The sequence below is a fragment of the Ranitomeya imitator genome, chromosome 7 (genome assembly GCF_032444005.1).
Source record: "Ranitomeya imitator isolate aRanImi1 chromosome 7, aRanImi1.pri, whole genome shotgun sequence".
Taxonomy (NCBI): domain Eukaryota; kingdom Metazoa; phylum Chordata; class Amphibia; order Anura; family Dendrobatidae; genus Ranitomeya; species Ranitomeya imitator.
The window spans coordinates 69260021-69277352 of NC_091288.1; the positions used below are offsets into that span (position 1 = coordinate 69260021).

Below are 17332 nucleotides of genomic sequence, written 5' to 3' on the forward strand. Positions count from 1 at the left end.
TCAACTTTTAAGTCTTATAACTTCCTTACAAAAAAAATTATGCTTCAAAAATTGTGCTGTTGTAAAGTAGACATTTGGGAAATGTTATTTATTAACTATTTTGTGTGACATAACTCTCTGATTTAAGGGCATAAGAATAAAAATTTGTAAATGGTGAAATTTTAAATTTACGCCTAATTTCTGTTTTTTTCACAAACAAAAGCAAGTCATATTGAAGAAATTTTACCATTATCATGAAGTATATTAAGTCCTGAAAAATCAGTCTCAGAATCAGTGGGATACATTGAAACGTTCCAGAATTATTACCTCATAAAGTGACAGTGGTCAGAATTGTAAAATTTGGCTTGGTCATTAAGGTCAAAATTGAATTATTTACTTTTTTATTGCGTTTTTGACACTGCGTTAATTGTCTCTTTTTGCTGTGTCATGTTTTAAACTAAGCTGTTTTGTTTTTGATAGTTCCTGTTATTTGGCTGTGACAAAACTTTATTGATGCAGCCATGGTGCGGATTACAACAATTTTCACTGCATTTCCACAGTGGAAATGCACTAAAAATGCATAATCATTTTTTTTACCTGTGGATTTTCCACATCTAATACAAGTCTTTGGGGGAAACCTGCACATAAAACCACGGTAAGTGTATCGCAAGAGAAATTGACATATTGCGGATTTCAGACACGCATCACAGGTCAGTTTACACTGCGTAATAAAAAAAGCACAGTTAGCATGAGATCTCTATAAATCCCATCCACTTTGCTGGAACTGTAAGACTCTGCATTTTTGCGCAACTAAAATATGCAGCATCGAAACCTCACCAAAAATCTATAATGATTAGTAAGATGAACGCCAGGGAAAAAACATATAGTGAAAATTTTCTCAAGTTTGCAGATTGTATTTTTGGCCGCCCATTGCACTCCTAAACAACCAACCCCCCCCAAAAAAATCTAAAATATGGTACTTTAAGAGTCAAAGGACACTTGATTCTTACTATTTTGCCTGTTCTATCCGTCACTGGCTCAGTGTAGTCATTGACAGCTCCTGCCAGCGATTCAACTGCTCCATGATAACAGAGCAGCTCTTCTTCTTCAAGGCTGCTCTGTCCATGGGGCGTGACTGTTGACATCATGCTGACTGACAAGCGGCTCCCCGCAGTTAGGCAGCGGGGAGCTGGCTTCAATCAGTAGAATGTCGGCATTCACGCCCGGTCAACACAGCAGTGTGAAAGGACACTGATGCTATGTTAACATGGTGTCAGTGGAATCAGCTGAATCACCGGCTGGAGCGGTCACTGCTCTTTGTTGGCAGACATCGGCGCTCGGCACTACCTGCCTGTTGGTTCTTAGGCCCGTAGTAAAAAAAATTAAATAGTCCTGGATAACCCCTTTAACATTTTGCATATACTGTATGTGTTCTCTTACAATAAAATTCCAGGATCTGCCCATGGCCTATAATGTACGTCAGTGTAGTGTTAACAGGTACATTGGGGGCAGAAATCTCTCATCTAACGAAGAGTAAAGAATCAAACCGAGACACTCCGCCTGTATTTTTACCTATTTGACAGTAAAAAGAAAGAGAGATGGAGGTAGGGAGTTTTTTCCTTTAAATCATGTTTATATTGTGCGACTAAAGAGAAATTACTTTGTTGCTTCATAAAACCTCAGTAGTGAGGCAGCAGCCATTACACACCGCTAATAGCAGAAAGTGATGTGTGAGATTAAACCCCATGAATAACTTAACTATCAGGACAAAGCTGATTTTGAAGCAGCACAAACTCCAACCGCTTGCAAAATTGCAAAGTAACAGCAATAATGCTTACACGTTTGTCACAGCCGGGAAAGCCATTAAATCAGGACTGAATTGTCGGTCAGTTTGGACCTAGGTCTACTTAATTAGGTCCTTTAAAGGTAATGTACTTTTTTGTGCGTGAGAGCCTACGAGTTGACGTCGGTACATTTCCCTTTGTTGCCCCATGCCTTTGCAGAGGCGTGGGGGCACCGAAATTGCCTGCTTCTTGGTCAAATTAAATTTGGTGTTCTTGTGAATGGCAGCAATGGTCAAACGTGAGGCTCTCGAGGCAGGGAAGGAATCATAACAAAGGGAGAGGAATTGAAATCAGGATTTGTTCATCTGTCTGAGCTTGTATTGAAAGCAGCAGAGCTGAGTCAGTGGAATGAGCTATTACCGCCAGTCGGAACATTGTGCCGCACCATAGTGTCTGGAATCAGAGGATTGGAGCTAAATTACTGCTGTCAGCACATACCACTTTACAAATTGCCTCTATACTTCTTCTTCTTGCCCACACAGGATGCTTTTCTGTATTTTACGTAAATGAAAAATAGTTTTTAAAACAAATATTATAGTTTATGAATGAGTAGATTTGTGCTAAGATATAGAATACAAATCTTAATGCAAATCTACTCATTCATAGACAATGATATTTGCCTTAGGCTAGGTTCAGATTGCGTTAGTGCAATCCGTTTAGCGCCTAGCGCTAGCGGATTGCACTAACGCAATGTTTTGTAAAGGGGTCGCGTTAAACGTCCCCGCTCTCGCAGATCTCCGATCTGCAAGAGCGGGGAACGGACCTCGGGCGTGCCTTGGACGCTGCAAGCAGCGTCCGCGGCGCACCACAAAACACCGGCACATCGCTAGCGCGTGCCGAAAATGGCACGCGCTAGTGATGCACGTCCCCATTGCTGTGAACGGGCATGCTAACGGACGCGTTGCACGGCGTTAATTTTGCCGTGCAACGCTGTCCGTTAGCGTGGTCCCATTAACGCAATGGGAACCTAGCCTTAGGTATTCTATTACATAGTCTTAGGAATTTTATACAGTATACAGACTTGTGAAGTTTTATGAGTTTCATTGTGACTGATTTCCTGAATACTTAAAGAGAAAGTGACGTATTGAATCAATCAAGTTTTTGTAAAAATGTTTTTTTCTTTACATATCACAGGTTAGGAATAGTACTAAGGTTAGGATTAGGGTTAAGATTAGGATTAATTATAGGGGCAGCACCAGTGTTAGGGATAGGGTTAGGTTTAGGGCTATGATAATAAAATAGCTACATAAAAAAATCCCGCAAAGTATGCAACACATCATTATATATTTGTGTTTTTAATTATGTATAACTTCATTTTTCAAATGTTATGTCATATAGTCTACAGATTAGGCCCTAATCATTAGGGGATGCTAAATACTTAATTTTCCCTGACAACCCACCCTACACCTCTGCCTGTACTGTAGTCCTTTGCTGTTCTCACTATTATTATGGTTGCTTATATTCCACTGCAATTTACAGATATCATCACTGTCCCCATTGAGGCTCACAACTTACATTCCCTATCATTATGTCTTTGGAGTGTGGGAGGAAAATGGAGAACCTGGAGGAAACCCCTGAAGATAGGGAGAGAACATGTAGACTTCTTGCAGATGTTGACCTTGGTGGGACCCAGCGCTGCATGGTTACAGTGCTAACCATTGGGCCATCATGCTGTTCTCGAAACTTAACCCAACTTTCAACCTCCTAGACCTAATCCTGGCAATATTGCGTCACATACAGAAGGTATACCAGCAGATCCAAACAGAAATGCAGTAGACTAGAATCAGGCTCTTAATAGATATTATTTTGACCTTACAAATTAAACTTCATTCACTATGTAACAAGGGTGTCACTTTTTACAGGATTCAAAAAAGTTTTACAGATCTACCGTATTTGATAATGTATTATAATAGTTCCAGTTGACTTGTAACAGTTCTTCACTATTCAGCCAGTCCAAAAGGAACAGAGAGCATGATACCGCCACAGAAAATGGTAACATTGTTTTAGAGTCAATTATTATAAACTTTTCCAGTTAAAATAGCTTAACCAACTTTACTGCACACATGATTCTGACCTGGTAATGTGTTGGGGGTTTCTTATTATTCCATGTGATAATTACTGTCAGACCATCAGTATGTTCACTCTATGGCATTGGCATTATTTCAATTAAAGTCAATGAAAGTTATGGTATACGCAACCGTAAAGGCATACGGTTACATTTGTAAGGGGCAATAGTACAATGATAAGTTTTCCAGAGTCCCACAGACCTTTATGCCTGATTGCAGGGTAAACCTAACCGTAACCATTTGCCGTATATGTACAGTAGGTCAGATGCTGGTTGTGGATATATGGTGCTGGTATTGGAGCTCAGCCCACTTCATATATGGTGGGTGCCCACTTTGATGCCCCTACCTCTAATTGCAGTGAACAGTCCCTGAATATAACCGTTTAAATCCTTCTGTAAATCTCTTACAGTGGTTCTAATTTGGTGGCACGGAATGGTAAAGCACTCAATTGTGGAGTGCCTATAACTTACCATGGTGGCCGAAGGCTCAATGATGGCCTTCATCATCACCAAATTGATGCACTTATGTGGCTGTGCACTTGATCACAGGTTCAAATCCCCTAGTGGAACCCAATAAAATAAAGAACGTTTGCAAATTTCAGAATTTTTTGACTGTAGCAGCATTTCTGTTGAAGTGCACAGAGGCCCACGCCACCGAGAAGATGTGCCAGATTCATTAAGTGAAGTGCATCGGTTAGTGAATTTGGCACATTAATCTCCACCATGACTTTTTATTCAGACTGGCTTCTACAACACCAGTGCTTAACGAAACGCTCCTCTTCCCTTTAACCTTTTTATCCTCTTAACATATTGTAGCTATCAAATTATAAAGCACTGTGTGCTTACAATTGCTCATTTTGCCCTTCTACTCAGTTAATTTTTGTCTTTTCCATGAGGTCGATGACATTACTTGATTAAAACTGAATAACTGAATCCTTCTAAGCTCTATGTAGAAACAGGAGGTCTCATTTCCCTGCATGAGTCATCACTGCAAAAGTCCCTGGGTCAGAAGGTGAAGAGGGGGTGACTCATGCAGGGAAAAGAGACTTCCTGTTTCTACATAGGGCAGAGAAAAGAGAAGAATTAGCTGGTTAGAAGGGCAAAATGAGCAATTGTAAGAGCACAGTGTTATATAATATGATGATGGCAATCTAATAAGAGGATAAAAACTTTGATAAGAGTGCTTTTTAATAAATCGGACCCCATAGAGTCCATTCCTATTGTGCTTATGATAGACAACATTTTCTTTTCTATTGTGACCATTAATACCCTTAAACATCTTATCGGCTTTTATACAGAATTTTTACAACTTATCTTTCATGAATAATGGAAATAATGTGTCTACTACATATGTGCTTTGGACATTAATTTATTAACATTCCATTATTAACAATAGTCTCAATTCAGAATCACATTGTCACCTCTGTGTCTAAAAATGTTAACAGAGGACATTATAGGTAGTCAGTGCACGAAACTTTACTTGTGCTTTTTTGTCTGGTTTCATTCAAATAGAAAAATATCTATTCTGTGACACAGGGAAAAACTCATATCTTGCCTGATTTTCCACATCAGTGTTGCATGGCTGAGTGCGCTCACTTGATAGAACAGCATTGTGTGATGCCTCATGAGGTAATATAGCCAGAAAAGCTGAAGTGAGTTCCACAGTTTGATAATTAACCTTCTAACAGCGCAAGAGATCAGGAGATAAGTGCAGAGGAGGGTAAGATAGAGAATCATTTCTTTATTTTCTCTTTGCACAAAAGAGGAAGCAATGAATCCATAGAAGTATAATAGGGAATGTAATACAAGGACGGGCAGAGCGTTGCCTGCAGGCCCAGACATAGCAGCTTCAACATACAATGCTATCTCGCACTCCGATATTGCTACGCTGCCATTCTATCACTAAAATTATATTTTATATAGCCGCTCTGTTCTGGTTTTAAAATTCCACCAATTATTCATCCAAGCTGAATCTTTTTTTTCATTCAGGAAAAAGGGTGAAACAGAAATATGTATATCACACTGCATCTGGCTGTAGAGGATCTCAGCCGTTTGATTTGCAGACTTCTGCCTGGTCCTTCTGATGCTAGGACCCAGTGGTCACCTCCCCCGGCTCTAATGATCAAACCTGGACCTGGGTGTTCACAACTCCCAGCTTCATGTTGGGAGTTGTGGGTGATAGTTTCTATTTGCACTTCCCTGTTGAGGCTTGGAGCTGCAGCAGTTGGCTAGTGTCCTCTTTGGAGTTTGAAGGATGACAGTGTTTGTCTCTGAGCGTACTCAAGCTTAGTGTTCCTTTGTTTTATGTATCCTAGCTGTCTTTAGCCGTAGTGGGGATTGACTAGCGCTCATCCTGTCCTTCCCAGTGCAGGGCTTATCGCTAGGGTCAGGCAGGAATTAGGAATCCTGTTCGGCAATAGGTGCGGAACCTATATAGTGACGATAGGGCAGAGAGGGTGATGTTAGATCTATCTAGGGGTCTCCGCTCCCCTCTTCCCTAGTGTTTGGTTCCCTTTCCCTTATCCCATCGTGTTGTACTTAACCTTTCCTACACTGTGCGTGACATTTTTCCATTCATCTAGAAGATCATTTGTGAGGTCAGACACTTATAAGACAAGAGGATCTACCTCACAATCTCCACTCTAGTTCATTCGAAAGGTGAGGTCAAGTATTTATGTAGTCAGATATGTTCTTCCACACCAAACTCCCTGAACCATGCTTTTATGGACCTTGACAAGGTTGGAAAAGAAAAGTGAATTACCCAAACTGTTCCCACAAAGTCGGAAACTACAATTGTCCAAAATGTCCTGTTCACAAAAGGATTAAGATTCCCTTAACTGGAACTAAAGAATCTAGGCAAACCCCTAAAAACCAGCCCAAAAGCATTAGCCCCACTCCACTTTACAGATTGCATGATACGGTCAGAGTAGTAACTTTCTCCTGGCATTCTCCAAATTCAGTCTTGTCCATGAGACTGCCAGATAGAGAAGAGTGACAAGTAAATCCATCAATCACCACTCCATCTTGGTATTGTGCTCGGTGATGTAATGTTTCCATTCATCAGTGTTGGCCATGGAAACCCATGCCATGAAGCTCCATGTGCTGATGTTAATTTCAGAGGAGGTTTGGATTTCTACAGTTACTGAGTCATTACATCTTTGGTGACTTTTATGTTGTATGGGCCTCAGCACAAGTCAACACACCAGGCTCAGCTGCCACCAAATGCAATGCACAGTTGCAATTTATGGTAGCAATGTCATCAGAGTTGTACTGTATGTGAGAAACATTGATGATGACTCATTTTATTATTAGCTAGTCAGTTCTTCTGCTATTGTATAAGGAGAAAAGGGCTCCGGACATGGACCGATTTAGGTATAAGACCGTAAGTTTGAGAGACTAATTAAAAAGTCTGACCACATGATAGAAGTGGAAGTTTCTCTTGCTGGATTGCTGATTTTATTGTTCTATTGATGTGCATTGATATTAAAACCAAATTCTCTACTTCTGACCACAACAAGCTTAAAGGGGTTGTTCGGTGCGAAAAACGTATCACCTATGATTAAGATAACTGCTTATTTGTTCATCAAAGGTATCAGACCACTGGGTCCCATACCAATTTGTAGAACGTGGAACTTTTATCTCCCATTGAATGGAGTGATAGTAGACATGTGGCACCTCTATTCCATTCTTTCCCTATAAGATTGCGGAGTGTGGAAATAATTTTTTTCCAGCTGTCCCATCGGGAATTAATGGAGCGGCAGTCAGGCATCCTACTTGCTGCCCTATTGTGTAATCGGCATAAAAGTTCCCCGACAAGGATAAAAATCTCACGACTTGCTATAGGTGTGGACTCAGAGATGTGACACCCATTGGTCAGCAAGTTATTACATATCTTGTAGGTAGGTGATAACTAGAACTGGACAGATTGGCTTGTGGTATTCCGGTCCATTGTCTCTTGACAGGAGTCTCTGAACAGGAGTCTTGTGAATCTCTCACCATTCAGGATCCCAAGGTGGGGCTTTTGACTAGCTGGGCTTGTGCAATGTCATCATTGCAACTTTACACACAGACAATGTCATGATAGTTGGTTGATTAAAATCAATAACGGAGTTCCCAGAAGGTGAGAGATTTGTCGAGCTCCCAACAAGTAGTCACAGAGCACTGACATGGCCGATGGACTGGCGTTCCACAAATTGATCTGACCAACTCCAGTTACCTATGTGACAACTGGTTTACACTGGGCAACCCTTTCAATCTTTGCAAAATGAAGGAGGGCCGACGTCTGAATATCTGGCAGACATTCCAGTCTGTAAATAGCACGATTACTGTTCTGCAAAGTTCAAGTACTTTGCTTCTGGGAAGAATATCTTTAGCTTGCCCCCAAATAATAAGTAAGTTTGTGTAATTTTGTAACCTAGTTTTGGATCATGTAACTATTGTTCTCATCGAGTGGAAGCCATAGCCCACCATAGTGCCAGTAGATAAAGGTACCTTCACACATAACGATTTCATTAATGATATCGTTGCTTTTTGTGATGTAGCAATGATATCGTTAACAAAATCGTTATGCGTGACAGCGACCAACGATCAGGCCCCTGTTGGGAGATCGTTGGTTGCTGGGAGTGATCAGGACCTTTTTTTGGTTGCTGATCACCCGCTGTCATCGCTGATTCGGCATGTGTGACGCCGATCCAGCGATGTGTTCACTGGTAACCAGGGTAAATATCGAGTTACTAAGCGCAGGGCCGTGCTTAGTAACCCGATATTTACCCTGGTTACCATTGTAAAAGTAAAAAAAAAACCAGTACATACTCACATTCCGATGTCTGTCACGTCCCCCGGCGTCAGCTTCCCTGCACTGACTGTCAGCGCCAGCTGTAAAGCAGAGCACAGCGGTGACATCACCGCTGTGCTCTGCTTTACGGCCGGCCGGCGCTGACACAGTCAGTGCAGGAAGCTGACGCCGGGGGACGTGACAGACATCGGAATGTGAGTATGTACTGTTTTTTTTTTTTACTTTTACAATGGTAACCAGGGTAAATATCGGGTTACTAAGCGCGGCCCTGCGCTTAGCAACCCGATATTTACCATGGTTACCCAGGGACTTCGGCATCGTTGAAGACAGTTTCAATGATGCCGAAGTCTTTCCCCTGATCGTTGGTCGCTGGAGAGAGCTGTCTGTGTGACAGCTCGCCAGCGACCACACAACGACTTACCAACGATCACGGCCAGGTCGTATCGCTGGTCGTGATCGTTGGTAAGTCGTTTAGTGTAACGGTACCTTAAGTTTACATATGCATCCAAAGTGACAGAGAAAGTGAATGGCTTAACTATCGAAATGAGTTCTCAGCCAGCCACTAGACAAACACTGGGGGTGAGACTCAGCAGAGGACACACCACTCAGGTATTCATGTGATTGTATGCACTTTAGAGGTAGTAGTTGGCACTATGCACAGTCATCGATTTTGATTAGACTTTCATATGGGAACTTTGAGAAACAACCTTTATAGTACTATAACTATATAACTATACGTATGGTATAAGTATTGTATATATGGCTAAATTCAGATTCATTTATGAATTTTGGTTGTTTTCAGCAAGGAATATATAACTCTACCCTATACTAATTTTTCTTAACTGAATGCTATAGAAGTTTGGTGTGTCATCATTTGCTGGTCTTCTAGCTTGGCTTGAGGCATCCAATATATACTTGTATAATTTTATGTACTTTTTGCAAATAAACTTTATTGATTTTATATATACACTCCTTGTTCCTTGATTGGTTCTGGGTTTATATACTACACAAATACTGTAGCTTTCGTAATATGCCAAGATTTTATGCTTGCTTTTGTGTCAAGCACAAGGCACAAGACTGATAATTAAAGATTGGGGCAACTTTGAAAATAAAAATGTATTAGTAACTTCTTTACAATTATATTTTAAACACTTTAAAGTATTTTTTTTCTCAAAATGGGCAACCCCTCTAGCAATGATATATTTAGTTCTATCCTGTATTGACACATTGATTGAAAAGTTTTCTCCTGTGTTTTGCCATTGAAGTAGTAATCCCTTCTTAATGGCGTCGTGTTTGTGAGCCATCAGCTCTCAGTTTGTCAGAGTGACCTTCTGTACCAGGTGTACTCTCCCTGGAACACCTTGGCAATTCTTTATCCAAAATAATGTGACTGCCCTTCTGCAGAGCTATGACAGAGCCTGATGTTTTCCTAGGCAGTCATTCCTAATCCCCTTTGTTATAAATCAATTTAGACTCATTAAGTTTTTGCAGCGAGCTTCAGTAGCTTCCTAATAATAATTATCGTTATTACTGATTAAAGTTGTATTATTTGTGCCAGATGGAGACTCCCCCGCACCTCTACACCCCATCCCCCCTTCAACTCTGTCATGTTAGACAGAAATGATTTTGCATTATATTGCCATAATGATTTTATGATGGAAGTAAACAGATGGTTCAGTGACAGGGATTTGTAAACCGTGAGATCACTTCAACACAATGCCAGATAGGTACCTGTTGGCAGCCTCATCTGAAGGATAAGCAAAAAGAGCACTTGAAGAACACAATAGTTAGTTTTCTAGTGTACTGACATCAAATATATACTGCAAGTATGGATAAGACATCAGCTTTCAAGTATTGCTCCAACTAGAATGCACTTAATATATATACGCCTAGAAGCTGGTGTGGAAATAGACACAAGAGGGCCCCTATGAAAGAACAATGTATGTGCCCTTTCAATCTAGAAGTGCATTATAATAATTCTACCTGCTGTGGAGGTGAGAGGTAGGCCCACTTACCTCTTAGGCCCCTTTACAGCTGCTCAGGTTGGATCAATGGTATGTCTGCCCCTGCCTAGAAGGTCAATATAAAAATACCAAGAAGGGTCAGTATAAGGGGCCATAGCATCTATACGTTATATACAGTATACACATGTGGATGCCATTGAGAGACCTTTGATTCTGCTATGTTAAACACTACTCGCGGTAAAGCTGTGATGCAGGATAGTCAAGAGGTCTAGGGTCAGATACCAAGAGAGCTTGTCATAATATAAGGGGAAAGACAGGGGTGTAGTCAGGTCATGTCTGAAGGAGGAATCATAACACTACCTGGTTGATCCAGCCAGGAGCACATACTCATGACAAAGTTTAAGCCATGCACATAAAAAGAATGGCACAGTGTACTTACATGTGCATGACTTAATCTTTGATACAACCAGATGAATATTTATGCAGTATAATTTGTCATTACACTTCATTGTATTGTCATTTTTTACATTAATTTTTAACTGGTTATATTCTCTGTTTCACTTTTCTCAGGTGGAAAATGTCCAAAAGCTTGTCCCGAACACTGTTGGGGTCCATTAGAGAACCAATGCCAGAGACGTAAGTTATATTTTTTTGTTATATTGTTCTTATTCACTCACTCACTTGATCTTTTAATATTTTCTGATAATTGACAAGTGTAGGAGTCTCTTATGGGGGGTTTCCATGCTCACAATATTGACAATTTGTGGGATAGGCCATTTTTATAGAAACTGTGGAGATGTGACTCTCTCAGCTTTTTGACAAAGTCACGGCAATTGGCTATTCACACTCCCTAACATTGAAATTGCAACTCCAAGAAGCAAAAATTATGACTCAAGATGTTTTGAAAATGTTTGCTTCCATTTCTTCGTATTATTAATATGTGTGTCCATCCTGTGATTTTCACAGTTTCATAATTTTTTCTTTTTGGCTTTTCCATTTTAAAGCTGAGTAGTGTGTGTTACAATGAAAAAGTTTTAGGAAATTTTGATATTATTGGCCTACTGCACATTGGATGTATATTTGGTGGTGGCTTTACGTGGTATTGCAACTCGGTCCTTATCATCTGAATGGGATTGTGTTACAGAGTTGCTATGCTAGCCACTACAAAATGTAGCTCATGGGCAAGGAACATGTCTTTATTCACATGGGTGCTCTTGCAGAGGAATAAAACCGAGACTTTCATGGTAGTAGTGACACCAATGCATTTTGAGTGACCAAGCACTCTTAGATCTTGAGTAAGAGTACCTGGTCACTCGAATTGCGTAGATGTCACTGCTGCTATGAAAGTCTTGGTTTTACTCCTCTGTAACTCACCTATGTGAATTAAAGACAAGTTCATTAGCTGTGACCTTGATCTCATACCAATTGATTGCTTTCACGCTGTGACAGAGCAGTTTTCCATGCTCCGAGCTACAAGGATATAATAATAGTGAGCTGGATATTTTTCCACTAAAAAATGTATGTCGCTGTACCTGGTAAACTACAAAGGGGAGAGTAGTACTTGCCATAGCATTATTACCCATTCAACCAGTTGATCTTGAGGGTGCTGAGAGTTAAAGCCCCCATTCATACTAAACTAATCTTGGCTGAACCCACTGATATCGACGGGTTCAACCAATGGTCTAACGTGTATGGGAATGCTGGATGACTGATGGTGAGGAGAGATGTTGATTAGACATGTTCAATTTCGGACTGTCAATCACATGGTTCTCCCGGAGATAAGCCGACAGGAGCAATGTCCCAAAATCTGAATTCAAGGTTTGAGTTAAAATTTTCAACACGCTCTCTAACAATGGTAACTATAAGGACTGTAGCCTTATTCTTTACACTGAACTTTTTGCAGTCCTACATCAGGATCTGGGTAAATAAAACAATATGAAATTATGATCCTACTGTTCGGAAGATTCAAGCAGAATACTGAGCGCGTAACACCTGTTACATCTCCTGTGAGCATCGCTGAGAGAATTCAAGCTATATCGTTAATATCCAATTAAATCAGGGAACATCTATGAAGACTTTGGTGCAAACGGCAAGAAAATAGCTGAAACAGCATCCCAAATCAATCAGAATCGCCCAGGCACTTTCGCAGCACACAACATCTTTAATTAAAATCTGTGTATTGTGCTAATAACTTTGTTTGCATGTTCATAAGTCTCCCATATTGATTTAATTTGTCCACCAGCCTTGTGTTTGGAAGATTGGTGCAGCGTCCGGACACCATGTAAAATTAACAGAAACATTTCACTGAAAATAGGGCCGATTCCCCCAGGCTCATCTGTGCAGAAGAGGGATTTTCATTGTAGTGTGATCGCCTGCATTCTTCACCGTGCAGTGGGGCATCTCAAGGCTAATTATTATTCTGGAAGAGATTCATAACCTATATTTGCCATTCTTGTTTGAGTTCCATTAAAATTAGGAATCTAGATTTCCGGCCTGTGAAATGGATGGGAATGTTATATAGATGAATGCTTCATTCTGCTCCGTGGAACAAAAAAGTGACACAGTTCAATGTTTTTGGTAATCTTGAAGCATACGTAACATAAATGGAAATAACTGACACAGTCCTAAAATAGACTTGCATGTGCGAGATCCACTCACAAGATGTGGAGTGAAAAGGGTTATCTATCTCATGAAGACAGATTAAACTAAAAAGTTTCTGTGTCCTAAGAAATATTATTTGGTAAGCTGCATTACACTGTCAATGTGAGAATTATTAACCCATAAACTAGCGCAAAAATACAACCTGATACCCATGACATAAGTCAATTCTACAATAAACAATAACATTATTGAGAATATATTGCACTTCATAGGTACATATCACAGAAGGCCATAGTTAAAAAAGATTAAGAATACTTTCATAAAGAAGATAACATCTTCTCTAAGATTACGATATTTGCCGTGGCAATTAACCTGTTGATTAGCTGTTATAGCCATGGGTGGCTTTTCCCTTTAAGGAATATGTAGAATTACATTAATTAAAAGTAATGACCTAGCGAAATTTGCAGGGGAATCATTCTTCATAGTCACTCTCCATTGTGGTTAAATGAATCTGAATCCAAATAAGAGTAGACCTCTTTATGATGTCCATGTGGGCACCACGGTTGCCAACATTATTTTTTATTTTTTATAGATAAATTCTCAAAAAATCAGAGGCAGACAACTTTTTTTGTACACATTAGATGACCATAATAAATCATTAAGATTATAAGTGATATATGTCTACATACCATAAATCCTATATAAAAACAGCTTCCAAATGCAAATGCCGCACCCAGAATCAGCTCCAGACCTTTTGCCTGCTGTATTGATAATCGATTAATGAGAGATTAGCCTACACAGCCCATTAAGAAGCTTTTGAGATAATTGTCCAATTACTTTTTGTCCCTTGAAAAAGAGGCAGCTACATATTAATGAGCTGTAATTCCTAAATCCTTACTCCAATTGTGTGAATACACTCAAATTAAACTGAGAGTCTATAATTTAAGCCCATATTAATAATACAACTGTTTCTTGAAAACGTTTTGACAAACAGCTAAAATGGCAAAAATTGTCACTGTCCAAATATTTCTGGACCTAACTGTATATTAAACATGTATAGCTTGCTTTGCTCCTCTTGGTGTAGTGTCTAATGACATAGAAAGTCTACCCTTTGAGTGTACTGAACATGAACATATCACTGTGAGGCATGAAGCACTAGGGATCAAGGGCTCTAAATTATAGATTTTGTAAATTATCTTCATATGGAATGCATACATACAGTGTGAAAAATAAGTGTTTGATATCCTGCCAATTTTGCATGTTCTCCCAACTGCAAAGAATATAGAGGTCTGTGATTTTTATCATCTAAATCTAAAGGAAAAAAAACAGAAAATCACATTGTATGATTTTTAAATAATTTTCTATTTATTGCATGAAATAAGCATTTGATCACCTACCAAGCAACAATAGTTTTTACTCTCACAGACCTGTTAGTTTTTTAAGAAGCCCCCCCTGTTCTGCACTCATTACCTGTATTAAATGCACCTGTTTGAACTTTTACCTGTGTGAAAGACACCTGTCCACACTTTCAATCAATCACACTCAAACCTCTCCACCATGGCCAAGACCAAAGAGCCGTCTAAGGACACCAGGGAAAAATTGTTGTGACCTGAACAAGACAACCAGCTTGGTGAGAAGGCAACAACTGTTAGCACAATTGTTAGAGAATGGAAGAAACACAAGATGACTGTCAGTCTTCCTTGATCTGGTGCTCCATGCAATATCTCGACTTGCGGGTTAAGAATGATTCTGAGAAAGATCAGAAATCAGCTCAGAACTATGGAAGGGGTGTGCTAGGGGGGCTAAGTTATGCCTTGCATCCCTTCATCTTCCTTCCTAATAAAGCATTTTATGTGCAAAATGATGTTATGTGGTACTGTTCTATTGTGCGGTAATATGCTAAATAATGTTATGATGTTTGTGTACTCTGTAAGTTATGTTTCTTTATTGGCTAGGGATAGAGATAGGGAGATACAGTGTTAGAGTAAGGTTTAGTAGTAGTAATGGGTAATATGCGGTTTAGTACAGTGGAGGGCACTGTACATTAGGATATAAGATAGAGTTAGGGTGAGAAGTAGAGGATTCCAAGTAGGAGCGAGTACAGTTATAGTTGAGGTACTTCCTGGGTTTAGGTTGTTAGAGTGTAGGATGAGGAGAAGTGAGGTTGTTGCAGTAAAACGCTCAAGAGGAGTCCAGTAGTCCAGGGCCTAAGGTTTGGAAGTTACACAAACGTGAAGGGACGAGTGCAGCAAGAGAGGAATAGCAGCTAGGTTCAGCGGAAAATCCCAAAACGTCCAAGACCTACGGTCTGGAAAAGGTTGGAAAGCGCCATCCTTGATTTCTCCCTCAGAGGGGATAACGGGTGGGGAATCCCAAGCATGAACTAGTCTAGTTAGTCAGGAACCTGCGATACTGGAGGATACGATACAGGAACACAGAATTGCAGGAGGGCAAGGGACAGCACAGAGGAAAAGATCTATGATCAATGAGGATTATTATGCAATGCCTGTGACTGAACTGGAAGTGCTGAGTAAAGTTGTTTTGTTAAAAATGAACTTGACTCTGTCAATCAGTGAGTGATGATGTCTGAAACCAGGACACTGCAACCTGAGGAGGACTCTAGACTAAAAGTGAGTGACTTGCGCTGCACACACATCACACAGCAGTTGGGACTTTGTAATTTCTTTGCGGGGTGCCAGGGTGTGCCGGAACAGCAGTCCCTCGCCATGACTACCACCCTGGCCACCTCACAACTACATGGGAGGATCTGCTCAATGACCTTAAGAAAGCTGGGACCACAGTTTCAAACATTAACATTAGTAACACATTACACTGTCATGGATTAAAATTCTGCAGGGCAAGCAATGTACCCCTGTTCATTCCAGGACAAGTCCAGGTCCATTTTAAGTTCACCAATGATAAAATGGATGACCCATAGGAGAAGCACATGTGGTCAGATGAGATCAAAATTTAACTTTTTGGTATCAACTCCACTCCCTATGTTTGGAGGAAGAAGAAAGATGAATACAACCCCAAGTACACTGTCTTTACTGTGAAGCATAGCAGGAGAAACATCTTACTTTGTGGGTGCTTTTCTGCAAAGGGGATAGGACAAATGCACCGTATTGATTGAGGATGAATGGGTTCATTTATCACGAGATCTTGGCCAACAACCTCAGTGAGAGCATTGAAGTTCGGTCGAGGCTGGGTCTTCCAGAATGACAATGACCCGAAACACATAGCCAGGTCAACTAAGGAGTGGTTTCATAAGAAGCATTTCAAGGTACCAGGGTGGCCTAGTCAGTCTCCAGACCTGAACCCAGAAGAAAATCTTTGGAGGGAGCTGAAACTCAATGTTGTCCAGTGACAGCCCCGAAACCTGAAAGATCTGGAGAAGATCTGTATGAAGGAGTGGGCCAAAATCCTTGCTGCAGTCTGTGCAAGCTTGGTCGAGAACTACAGGAAATATCTGACGTCTGAAGCTGCAAAGAAAGGTTTTTGTACCAAATATTAAGTTCTGTTTAGCTATTTTTATCAGATACTTATTTAATGCAATAAAATGCAATTTAATGTAAGAATCATACATTGTGATTTTCTGTTTTTTTTTTTTTTAGAACCTGTCTCTCATAGGTGAAGTGTACCTAAGATAAAAATACAGACCTCTATATTCTTTGTACGTGGGAAAACTTTCAAAGTTGGCAGTGTATCAAATACTTACCGTACTTTCCCAACTGTAATTTAGTACCATATATAGGGTTTATTGGATTATTTAGTTTCTTAATAGTGCTATCTTTTTATACCACCAGTGACGAAGATCGTATGTGCTGAGCAGTGTGATGGACGCTGCTATGGACCATATGTTAGTAATTGCTGTCACCGGGAATGTGCTGGAGGCTGCTCAGGACCTAAAGACACTGACTGCTTTGTACGTTGTCCGTCATTTATCTTTCCACCCACCACAACCCTTTTTTAGCTGTGATTTAATATTCTGACACCAAATGATTCTCCTTCTCATCCATTTCTCACTCCAAACGTAGCTGTTCATTTAGTTCTTTCATATATTTCTCCCATTCCGTGTCTTATT

The 17332-nt window shown here is 40.2% G+C and overlaps 1 protein-coding gene across 2 annotated transcripts in view; it reads left to right on the plus strand.

Moving 5' to 3' along the window:
* Positions 1-17332, plus strand: part of ERBB4 (erb-b2 receptor tyrosine kinase 4) — a 1426503-nt gene that overhangs the window by 851992 nt on the left and 557179 nt on the right. For both annotated transcript variants that reach the window (XM_069733421.1, XM_069733420.1), the window contains exons 5-6: positions 11218-11283; positions 17055-17173. In XM_069733421.1, the coding sequence (XP_069589522.1) occupies positions 11218-11283; positions 17055-17173 (185 nt within the window). The remainder of the gene's footprint in view (positions 1-11217; positions 11284-17054; positions 17174-17332) is intronic.